General features: G+C 42.0%; 1 protein-coding gene across 10 annotated transcripts in view; it reads right to left on the bottom strand.

The window, feature by feature from the left end:
- PHACTR4 (phosphatase and actin regulator 4) overlaps nt 1-12,243 on the bottom strand; it is a 134,396-nt gene extending 122,153 nt beyond the window's left edge. For 3 of the 10 annotated variants that reach the window (XM_045035380.1, XM_045035385.1, XM_045035384.1), the window contains exons 1-2: nt 12,064-12,240; nt 11,339-11,481 (exon numbers count right to left, since the gene is read on the bottom strand). In XM_045035380.1, the coding sequence (XP_044891315.1) occupies nt 11,339-11,411 (73 nt within the window). In that variant the 5' untranslated portion in view covers nt 11,412-11,481; nt 12,064-12,240. The other 7 variants (XM_019836480.3, XM_019836481.3, XM_019836482.3 and 4 more) reach the window with 5 other exon arrangements.
- Between the last annotated feature and the right edge of the window lie 56 nt (nt 12,244-12,299).

Below are 12,299 nucleotides of genomic sequence, written 5' to 3'. Positions count from 1 at the left end.
AATCTAGATTCCCATCCTCAAGGGACTGAAGGAGTAAAATACAGTGTATGCACAGTTATGTGCCTGGATTCTGGAGCTACGCTGAGTTGAAATTCAGGTTCCACCATTTACTAATTCTGACTTTGAACAATGGAAGAAGAAAATATGAGTAAATTCTCTGTATCTCACTCTCATCTATAAAATGGGAGTTACAAGGTCTACCTCAGAGGGTTATTGTGAGAAACACGTGAGTTGAAACATTTAAAGCACCTGCCAGGGGCACCTGGGTGGCTCAGTTGGTTCAGTGTCTCACTCTTGATTTCAGCTCAGGTCATAATATCAGTTCATGGGATTGAGTCCTGTATCGAGCCCCACATTGGGAGTGTGGAGCCTGCTTAAGATTCTCTTTCCCTTGGGGCGCCTGGGTGGCTCAGTCAGTTAAGCCTCCAATTTTGGCTCAGGTCATGATCTCACTGTCTGTGAGTTCGAGCCAGTCAGGCTCTGTGCTGTCAGCTAAGAGCCTGGAGCCTGCTTCAGATTCTCTGCCTCCCTCTCTCTCTGCCCCTCCCCTGCTCATGCTCTGTCTCTGTCTCTCTCTCAAAAATAAATAAAGATTAAAAAAGAAAAAAGATCCTCTCTCCCTCTCTTTCTGCCCCTGTCCTGCACATGCATTCTCTCTCCCTGTCTCTCTCAAAATAAATAAATAAACTTAAAAAAAAAAAAAAAAAGAATATGCAAGCTGGAAGTTATGAGGTAGGTTTATATATAGCAACAAGAGCATATCACAAAAGCAATATTAATTTTTAAAAATAAAAAAATGTTTGTAGCACAGTATCGTTTGTGTGAATTGAATATGGTCACATAACTCTACATATTGCAAGACAAGCATCACAGACATACATCAAACATATCAGAATGGGTGCCTATAGGATAGAGGGAAGGAAAATAGAGTTTAGGAATAAAGGGGAAGAGTACAAAACAAGAAAAGGGACTTGCCTGAATCATTATGCTAATATGCTGTGAAGAAAGGAACAGGATTTACCCACTTTTGCAATCTGTAACTGAGGGGGTGGGGGAAACTATCTTGAAAACATTCAGGGGAAAGCCAAGAACAGGATTCCAGAGCCAGAGAAATAACTAGCTACCCAACTTGGAAGCTGCCCCATCTTAGAACTTATCATTTCATGAGATAATGCCATCCTTACTGTTTAAGGTAGCTTTGGATAGGTTTTCTGTTACTTGTAGTCTAAAGCATCCTAACAGAATATTCATATAATATTTCAAGTAACTGAGATCCAAAGAGAATTGTGATTTGTCCAATGCAGCTCAACTGTGGTGTGATCTAAGTGAAGGTTCCAGAAAAAAATGAACATTTTGAATAACCTACAATTTTTAGCAAGCCAAACTCTCTCCAGTGTATTAAAAAAAAAACTCTACAAGTATTAAAATAAGCAACACATTTATCCCACTAAGAACTGTGACTTAAAAAAAGAAAAAATTAAATACAAATGATAAATGGGGAAAATTTTTATAAAAGCTCTTTATAAATGACTAGATAAGATGAACAATCAATGAAAAGGCAAGTCACGTAAGAAAAAAATGTCCAGTAAACATAAAAAATTTTAATCTCACTGATGACTATTTTAAAAAGAAAACTAAAACTAGTTACCATTTATCATCAAATGGGGAAAACAAGTTTTCACAGTCACACCCAGTTTTGGCAACATTTTTGGGAACCTCATCTACCGCTGGTGGGAGTGAAAACTAGGACATTTCTGGAAGGCATTTGGCAATGCATGGCAGAAGTCTTAAAATAGTGCATACTCTTTGACTCAACAGTTCCCTAGGATTTATCCTTAAGAATAGTCAGAGATGTTGGGGCGCCTGGGTGGCGCAGTCGGTTAAGCGTCCGACTTCAGCCAGGTCACGATCTCGCGGTCCGTGAGTTCGAGCCCCGCGTCGGGCTCTGGGCTGATGGCTCAGAGCCTGGAGCCTGTTTCCAATTCTGTGTCTCCCTCTCTCTCTGCCCCTCCCCCGTTCATGCTCTGTCTCTCTCTGTCCCAAAAATAAATAAACGAAAAAAAAAAAATTAAAAATTAAAAAAAAAATAGTCAGAGATGTCAATGATGATGTCAACAATGAAAAACACTAGCATTACAGGATTATTTATAAAAGCCAAAAATTGGGATCAAACTAAAAATCCCAAAGTATGGGAATCAATTAAGTTATGAAAAATCCATAAGGGATACAGATAGCAATTATAAATATCAATATTTACACACCAACTAATTAATAGCTGTATAGCCCAGAGAAAGCTGACTAATCTGTACCTCGGTTTCCCTGTTTAAATGAAGTTTTTTGTTTTTTACAGAAGGACACTATAGTCTAATGTCCAGGAAAGATGTTAATGATAAACAGAAAAAGGAGGGTATAAACCAGTATATATGTATTTTTTAATGTTTATTTTTGAGAGAGTGCACATAGAGAGTGCACATGAAGGGCATAGAGAGAGGGAGACAGAGGATCTGAAGTGGGCTCTGTGATGACAGCAATAAGCCCGATGAGGGAACTGAACTCATGAACTGTGAGTTCATGACCTGAGCTGAAGTCGGACGTTTAATTGACTGAGCCACCTAGGTGCCCCAGAGTAATTTTATAAAATAAATATACCTTGGGGTGCCAGGGTGGTTCAGTCAGTTAAGCATCCAACTCTTGATTTTGGTTCAGGTTATGAGATCAAGCCCTATTTCAGGCTCCGTGCTGAGCCTGGACCTTGCTTGGGATTCTCTCTCTCCCTCCCTGTCTGCCCCTCCCCCACTCATGCTTTTTTTCCCCTCTCTCTCAAAATAAACATTAAAAAATATATCTCATGGGGCGCCTGGGTGGCTCAGTCGGTTGGGCGTCCGACTTCAGCTCAGGTCACGATCTCACGGTTTGTGAGTTCGAGCCCCGCGTCAGGCTCTGGGCTGATGGCTCAGAGCCTGGAGCCTGCTTCCGATTCTGTGTCTCCCTCTCTCTCTGCTCCTCCCCCATTCATGCTCTGTCTCTCTCTGTCTCAAAAATAAATAAACATTGAAAAAAATATATATCTCACATATATAAATTTATAAAAGACTAGAAGGATATATACCAGAATAGAAATAGGTTATCTCTTTGAATAATAGGACTACAGGTTATTTTCTCATTTTTGTTTGTATTTAAAATTTTTTCAATAAATGTGCCACTTTGGTTAAAGGTAAAAACTACCACCTCTATCAAAAAATTTTAACACTTTTTTAAAGTTTGTTTGTTTACCTATTTATTTTGAGAGACAGAACATGAGCAGGGGAGGGGCAGAGAGAGAAGGAGACACAGAATTCAAAGCAGGCTCCGGGCTCTGAGCTGTCAGCACAAAGCCTCACACGGGGCTCAAACTCATGAACTGTGAGATCATGACCTGAGCCAAAGTTGGACACTTAACTGACTGAGCCACCCAGGTGCCCCTGTTTATTTATTTAGAGAGAGACAGAGATAGTGTGGGCAGGGGAGGGGCAGAGAGAGAGGGAGAAGAGAGAAAACCCCAAGCAGACTCTGTACCACCAGCACAGAGCCTGATGCAAGGCTTGAACTCACAAAACCGTGAGATCATGACCTGAGCTGAAACCGAGAGTCAGACGCTTAGCCAACTGGCACCCCCAGGCACCCCTCACCTCTACCAAACTTAAAACTAAAAACTGCCGGGCGCCTGAGAGGCTCAGTTGCTTAACTGGCGGACTCTTGATTTCAGTTTAGGTCATGATCTCACAGTTCACAAGATCAAGTCCCACATTGGGTTCCACGCTGATGGTATGTGGAGCTTCTTCTGATTCTCTCTCCCCTCTCCCTGTCCCTCCTCCTCTCACACTTGCTCTCTCTCAAAATAAATAAACTTAAAAAAGAACATTAAAAAAAAAAAAATAAAAAAATAATAAAACTAAAAACTGCCTTTTTTTTTTGTTGTTGTTCCAACTGGTAGTTAATCTACCCCAAATTAGCAGGGTAACAAAGAATCAAAATCACAGATGTTTTTCTTCATAGGCTTTATTACCAACTAATGCAAGCTCACAGCCTCTACTTTACAAATCTGATACACAAATAGCAAAAAGAAATTCAAAAGATTTTTCTTTCTAAAAGCTAATTTATTCTGGTTTTCCATCTTTATACAGAGGAATTGGATCGATTCTTCAGGTTATCCTGAGCCTTTAATCTGGAAAGCCTGTCACAAGTTTGCCACATGAGGAAAACTGTGCAAAGAACCAACTAAGTTCTCACTGTCCTCCTTTCTGAGGGAAGAATGCCTGGCTGGCAGTGGTGAAAAGGGGAATTTACTACATTTTCTTTTTTGTAACAGGTGAGGGCAGGCCCCAGTGGCAGACAGACTGTCTTAGTCACATGAGCCTTTTGGGGTCTATTTTCTCTAGGTGAACCAGAGGTTTCAGCTGCTCAGCAAAGTTCCTCATGTCATCAGAGACCATGTCCTGCCCAGCTGGTGCAACAACACTTAGTTCCACGAGATAAGAAAGTGACAAGGCCTCAGTGCTGTCTGTGTTTCCTGGCACCAGGATGCGGAAGATCTTGTACACCATAATCTTCATGATACCCTTACGAAATAAGTGACCCTTGGCGACAAACTCATGGTCCATGCGGAAGCCCATTTCCATTAAGAAGTCAGTGAGGTTCTCAGATGTTGCAATGTCCACACAATTTCGCACCAGGGCATGGCGGTTCTTGTCTCCCATTTCTGGCTGTCCCAGGTAGCGCAGATGCCAGGGTGCCCCTCCCCTATCCATAGAACGCCGGGCCCTGAGAACAAACGGACTGGCCTGCTGGCCCTTAAGGAGGAATACCATCTCATGGTCAAGGAAAGTCTCGGGTTCCATGTTGTCGCACAAACCACGAAGGCGGTGGATGAGGCTTTCCAAACTGTGATCTAAAACGCTTCCTGAAGAAGGAAAGAGCATTGTTGAGTCCCATCTTTAATTTAGGGTACTGGGATTAGTAAAAGATTGAAAAAACTTCTTTTTTTTTTTTTAATATATATTTTTTTTAACGTTTATTTATTTTTGGGACAGAGAGAGACAGAGCATGAACGGGGGAGGGGCAGAGAGAGAGGGAGACACAGAATTGGAAACAGGCTCCAGGCTCTGAGCCATCAGCCCAGAGCCTGACACGGGGCTCAAACTCACGGACTGCGAGATTGTGACCTGGCTGAAGTCTGACGTTCAACCGACTGCGCCACCCAGGCGCCCCAAAAGATTGAAAAAACTTCAATGAAAAACCAAAACAGTTTACTGCAGTGTTCTGTAAAGTACTGGTCCAATATATGAGATTTTTGAGGGATTATACTGCCAAAGTATTGGACAACATTATGATAAAGTTAATTCCCTTTCAGTGTTTTGCATTGTCTCATCTGGTAGTACTAGAAAGTCCTTAGGCCTTCTCTAAATGCTAATCTCCAGCAGGCTTTGGGTTCAGGGTCTTTAACAGCAAGAGCATCTATCTAGAATAATAACAACACTCTTTTGTTGCCATTTATTAAAAAAAATTATCTTCTATTTCCAGCAAACACAAGTTTTCCATCTATAGATTATAACACTTCTTTTTTACATACTATATTGAAGTAAGACAACCAAATGCTCCATAGAAATACACTAATCTTTGTTCTCTTATTCATCCTCCTAGCAGCTTTTTGGTAAGATTATTAGATTATACCCACTTTAAAATCTATCTTCTCTTGGCCTCTGGGACACAACTCTTAGTTTTTCACCTAATTCACTGACCATTCCTTTTAAGTCTACTTTGCTGGGTCTTTCTCATCTTCCCTAATTACTAGAGGATCCTAGGACTCAATCCTGGTCCTCTTTATCAACAATCTCTTCCTCCCTAGGTGACCTAATTTAATGCTATGGCTTTAAATATCATCTATGGCCTGAGGACTCCCATATTTATATCTCATGAACCACAGACTCATATATCCAACTGTCTACTCACCTTCTCCACTTCATATGTTCAGTATCCAGCTGTGGGATTTCCTCCAGAATCCTATTCCTTCTGCAGTCTTCTCCATCATAATCAATGGAAACTCTCTGCCTCCAGTTGCCCAGGCTCCAAACCACAGAATCATCTGGAGTCCTTACTTTCCCCCACACCTACATCCAATCCATATGTTTAAAATACATGCAGAATCCAACCACTTCTCACTCCCTCATTCATTTCCATCTGGTCCAAGTTTCCTTCATATCTTGCCTGTTTTTTCCAATAGCTACTTCTACCCTTGCCTGCTTCTTCTCCACACAACAGCTAAATGTTCTTTTTAGAATAGAAGGCAGATAATGACACTCTTCTGCTCAGAACCCTCCAATGGCTTCCTGTGTCATTCAAAATAAATCCCAAAGTCTTTACTATCATCTATAAGGCCCTATACATTGTGGTCTCTACCAGTCCAGCATTATTTCCTTCACTATCCCCCTACATCACTCTCTCCAGCCACAGTGATCTTCCTGCTACTCCCTGAAAATGCCAAGTATTTGATAAAGTATTGCTCTTCAGAGCCCCTTCCCTTATTCCCTACACGTAGAACTTTTTTCTCACCAGTATTTGCATGCTCATTCCATCACTTTCTTTCAGTCTTTGCTCAAGTATCACTTTATCAGAGACATCTTTTCTAATCACCCTAAATGAAGACTGCAGGTCTCCCTCCAATCACTTTCCACCTCCCTGCTTTAGTTTCTTTTAGCATTATTACTTCGATTCTTTTGTCATCTTTCAATATATCAATTGTGGGGGCGCCTGGGTGGCGCAGTCGGTTAAGTGTCCGACTTCAGCTCAGGTCACGATCTCGCGGTCCGTGAGTTCGAGCCCCGCGTCAGGCTCTGGGCTGATGGCTCAGAGCCTGGAGCCTGCTTCCAGTTCTGTGTCTCCCTCTCTCTCTGCCCCTCCCCCGTTCATGCTCTGTCTCTCTCTGTCCCAAAAAATAAATAAACGTTGAAAAAAAAAATAAATTCAATATATCAATTGTATTGATACTTTTTTTAATTTTTAACTTTTTTTTTTTTTTACATTTTTTATTTTTGAGAGACAGAAAGAAACAGAGCATGAGCAGGGGAGGGGCAGAGAGAGAGGGAGACACAGAATCAGAAGCAGGCTCCAGGCTCCCAGCTGTCAGCACAGAGCCCGTCGCAGGGCTCGAACCCCTGAACCATGAGATCTTGACCTGAGCTGAAATTGGACACATAACTGACTGAGCCACCCAGACTCCCCTGTGCATTGATACTTTATTCATCTTTCTTCCTCCACTGCTAGGAACATATTCAAATGTTTATTGAATAAATCTGTTAAAGTAAGAGTATATACTGTTACCGTGGTAAACATTGATAATGGGACTCAAAGGAATGAATTTTTGGCAATGGACAGTGTTGTAGGAAAAGCAATAACAGATTAAATACAGGATGGAAGATCATGGGAGCAGGGAACAGGTCCTACATTCAATACATTGTACCCTATATTCGGGACAGTATCAGACGTGTTTGTTCATTCCTCAAACATTAGAGCTTTTTAAGTGTTTAAGTTCATTCAACCTATACTTCTTTTTTTTTTTTAATGTTTGTTTGTTTGTTTATTTATTTATTTATTTATTTATTTATTTTTTCAACGTTTTTATTCATTTTTGGGACAGAGAGAGACAGAGCATGAACGGGGGAGGGGCAGAGAGAGAGGGAGACACAGAATCGGAAGCAGGCTCCAGGCTCTGAGCCATCAGCCCAGAGCCTGACGTGGGGCTCAAACTCACGGACCGCGAGATCGTGACCTGAGCTGAAGTCGGACGCTTAACGATTGCGCCACCCAGGCGCCCCTGTTTATTTATTTTTGAGAGAGAGAGAGTGGGGGAGAGGCAGAGAGGGAGGGAGAGAGGATCCGAAGTGGGCCACAAGCTGACAGCAGTGGGCCCGATGTGGGGCTCGAACTCATGAACTGGAGATCATGACCTGAGGAGAAGTCAGACGCTCAACTGACTGAGCCACCCAGGTGCCCCCTCAACCTATACTTGAATTCCAGGCACTATGCTAGGAAGTAGAGGTCTATGTCCTCATGGAGATTAGAATTTAGTGGGGGAAACAAAAAATAAATAAGTATGTGAAGAGAAATACAAGGAAATAAAAGGGGGGTGGGATAGAGAGCAATTGGTGGGGGTGGAGAAAAGACCTGAGGGGTGGGAGTCAGAGAAGGTCTCCCTAAGGGGCTATCACAGAGCTGAGACCTGAGGATGGAAATGAGATGGTTATTTGAAGAGCTGGAGAAAACTACTGAGGCAGAGAGATCATTAAGCTCTATGGCACAGAGGCAGGAAAGGAGCTGGGGAATTCAAGAAAATGAAAAGGTATCAGTGAGCCTGAAGTGCAGTGAGCGAGAAGGAAGACACCAGTGAAAGGGGGATGTGGCCTGGGCCACAGTGTGTAGGCCTTACACACAGTCTCTGGTGAGGGTGGTATTTTACCCTAAGGTCACCAGGGCAGCTATGAGCTCCACACTTTATTTTCAACAAAACAGGGAAAGACATGACCGATTTATACTATAAAAGAATCATTCCAGGAAAACTGGTATGGACTCTTCAACAAGACATGGTCATGAAGAAAAAAAGTGTGAATGAGGGGAGACTGATCCAAATTAAAAGAGACTTAAGAGACACAATTATCAAATCTAATGCATAAAACTTGATTGCATCCTGGTTCCAAAACACATTTTGGGGACAACTGGGGGGAATCTTTTGAATATGGACTAGATGTTAGATGATATTGAAATATATTATTAATTTTCTTAAGATAATAATAATGGCAGGGGCGCCTGGGTGGCGCAGTTGGTTAAGCGTCCAACTTCAGCCAGGTCACGATCTCACGGTCTGTGAGTTCGAGCCCCGTGTCGGGCTCTGGGCTGATGGCTCAGAGCCTGGAGCCTGTTTCCCATTCTGTGTCTCCCTCTCTCTCTGCCCCTCCCCCATTCATGCTCTGTCTCTCTCTGTCCCAAAAAAAAAAAAAAAAAAAAAAAAAGATAATAATAATGGCATTAGGGCTATGAAGAAAATTATCCTTTGGGGTACCTGGGGTGGCTCAGTTGGTTAAGCGTCCGACTTTGGCTCAGGTTATGATCTCACGGTTTGTGAGTTTGAGCCCTGCATCTGGCTCTCCGCTGTCAGTGTGGAATCTGCTTTGGACCCTGTCTCCCTCTCTCTGCTCCTCTCCCACTTGCATGTGTACTCCCTCTCTCAAAAATAAATACACATTTTTTTTTAAAGAAAAATATCCTTGTTTTTTAGAGATGCAGACTGAAGAGTTTAGGGGTAAAATGTTATAACGTCAGAGATTTTCTTTAAGAATAGCAAAAAAGGGGTGCCTAGCTGGCATATTCAGTAAAGCATGCGACTCTTGATCTCAGTGTTAAGTTTGAGCCCCATGTTGGGTGTAGAGATTAAAAATAAAATCTTAAAAAAGGAAAAAAAATAGCAAAAAAAAAAAAAAGAGGCAAATATGGCAAAATGTGGCAGTGTGCAGAGTCTGCTTGAGATTCTCTCTTTCTCTCTCTCTCTCCCTCTCTCTATGCCCCTCCCCCACTCACTCTCTCTCAAAAATAAATAAACATTTTTTTAATCAAAAAAAAAAAAAAAAAAAAAAAAGACCCAGGCTGAGATCAAGAATCAGATGCTTAACCGAATAAGCCACCCACGTGCCCCAATAAGACAATTTTTTAAAAAGATGGACTATCTGTTATTTGGAAAGAGACAGATAATCAAAAGTGGAAGCAATGTGGTGAGTAAAAGGTTATGAAAGTAGGTCAGAAGAGCAATGATAAGCCAGGATGTGGTCCTACAGGTACAGAAAATACATATTTAAAATATATTTTGGGGGGCGTCTGGGTGGCTCAGTCAGTTAAACGTCTGACTCTTGATCTTGGCTCAGGTCATGATCTCACAGTTTGTGGGTTGAAGCCCTGCATTGGGCTCTGAACTGACAGTGCGGAGTCTGCTTGGGACTCTCTCTCCCTCTGTCTCTGCCCCTCCCCTGCTTGTGCTCTCTTTCTCTCTCTCAAAACAAATAAATAAACATTAAAAAAATTTAAATATACTTTGGAAGTAAAATGAGTAAGACTTAGAGATGGGCTAGCTATGGGAGTAAAGTGAAAAACAGAGACTGACTCCTAAATGTTTCGTTCTTGCAACTGGTGAATGACAGTGGCACTGACTGAGTTGGGAAGGACTGAATGAGAGGTAGCCTGAGGAATGAGAATAACCTTATGTTGTTCATACTAAGTTATTACAAGAATAATCTGAATTAAAGACTAAACTCTTCCACTAAACATTATATGACCTCCTGAAAATCACTACCCTCTCTGGAGTTTTCTCATCTGGGAAAACTGCTTTACCTATTTCCTGATCTATAAGATGGAGCTAATAATAGTATCAGGGAATCACCATATGGTCCAATAATCCCACTTCTGTGCACATATTGAGAATTCAAAGCAGGATCTTGAAGAGAGATTTGCACACCCATGTTTGCTGTAGCATTATTCGCGATAACCAAGAGGTGAAAGCAACCCAAATGACAGATGCATGGGTAAAGAAAACGTATTTACACACAATAAAATGTTATTCGGCCTTAAAAAGGGGGAATCCTGTCACACGCTACAATAGGGATAAACCTTAAGGACATTAATGCCAAGTAAAATAAGCCAGTCAAAAAGACACTGTAGGATTCCACTCATATGATGTATCTAAAGTAGTCAAAATCAGAAACAAAGTAGAAAGGTGGTTACCAAGGGCTGAGGGGAAGGGAAAGGAGCAATTAGTGTTTAATTGGTACGGAGTTTAAGTTCTGCAAGATAAAATAATTCTAGAGATCAGCTATACAACAATGCGAATACACTTAACACTACTGAACTGTACACTTAATTTAATGTTACGTGTTTGTGACCATAATTAACATTTAAACTTTATTTTTTTTAAATATTTTTTTTAACGTTTATTTATTTTTGAGACAGAGAGAGACAAAGCCTGAATGGGGGAGAGTCAGAGAGAGAGGGAGACACAGAATCGGAAGCAGGCTCCAGGCTCCGAGCCGTCAGCCCAGAGCCCGACGCGGGGCTCAAACTCACTGACCGCGAGATCGTGACCTGAGCTGAAGTCGGACGCTTAACCGACCGAGCCACCCGGGAGCCCCAACATTTAAACTTTAAAAAGTTATTGTCTACTGGGTGCCAGAAATTATGCAGGCTGCCTTTAACAGTCTCTCACCTCCACAGATGCTGAACAGAGAGAGGAAAACAGGCCATCCAAGTTGCCTTGTTCACTTACCTTGCAGCAGGTACTCCATCATATTAATGGTGCCTCCAGTGACAGGCATCATGGTGACTGGAGGTGCCTCCATGGTCTCCGATTAAGTTGAAAACAACAGAACTGATTTCGGAGTCCCCAGTCAAGTAAAGCACAAGAAACACCTGAAGAAGAGTTACATTGTTAATACATCAGAAGGATGGAGAAACAACAGATCTGCTCGAGTCATTGGCCTTGACATCAGAAGATTCATTTACCCATTCAAACTTTTTGAGTAGCTGGTATAGGCCCGTTTCAGGAACTGATGATACAGAAATATACACAGGAGACTTGGTCATGGAGTTACAGCATAATCTTCTAGTCTCAAAGTCTGAAATCTCTAAAAGTTTTCTGTGCAATCTTGAAGAAGTCATCAATCCTCTCACCCTGGAACTCAATGTCTTACCTATAAAATGGGGCCAACTGTATTTCACCTCCAAGACTTTGTGACTCGGGCATGCGATAACATTCAGACCCGAAAAGTGACTTAAGAGACTTTGTCTACTCTTTAATTTACAGATGAAAATATTGTGTCTTTGGGAGAGGGGCCCAAGGACACAGGAAGTCGGTGGCAGAGCTTGGATCAGACTAAAATCTAGGCGTTCCGCCTCCCTGAAAACGCCTTTCAAAGCCAGCGAGGCGGAAAGTGTTTTTAAGAGGATGGTTTAGGTCTCTTAAGTCAGCATCAAAGACACATGCCCACTTACACTAGAAACACACCTCCGAGCGCGCTGTAGTCTCTACTCGCAAAATGGGTAATATATTCACCCCAGCACGTCGGAGCCTTTAAACGACAATTAGCCCCCAGCCCTAAAGTTAAAGCCCTCTGGGTGTTGCAACACCTCTTCTTCGTCTTTCCATTTCCGGCAAGAGGCGGTCGTCACGTAAATCTCCACACCGACGTAAGGGTGCCGAGAAGGGATAAAAAGCTCCTCTTTTCTGG

This window comes from Felis catus, chromosome C1, assembly GCF_018350175.1.
Source record: "Felis catus isolate Fca126 chromosome C1, F.catus_Fca126_mat1.0, whole genome shotgun sequence".
Taxonomy (NCBI): domain Eukaryota; kingdom Metazoa; phylum Chordata; class Mammalia; order Carnivora; family Felidae; genus Felis; species Felis catus.
The sequence above is the reverse complement of the archived record's forward strand: the minus strand, read 5'-3'. Positions and strand labels throughout refer to the sequence as shown.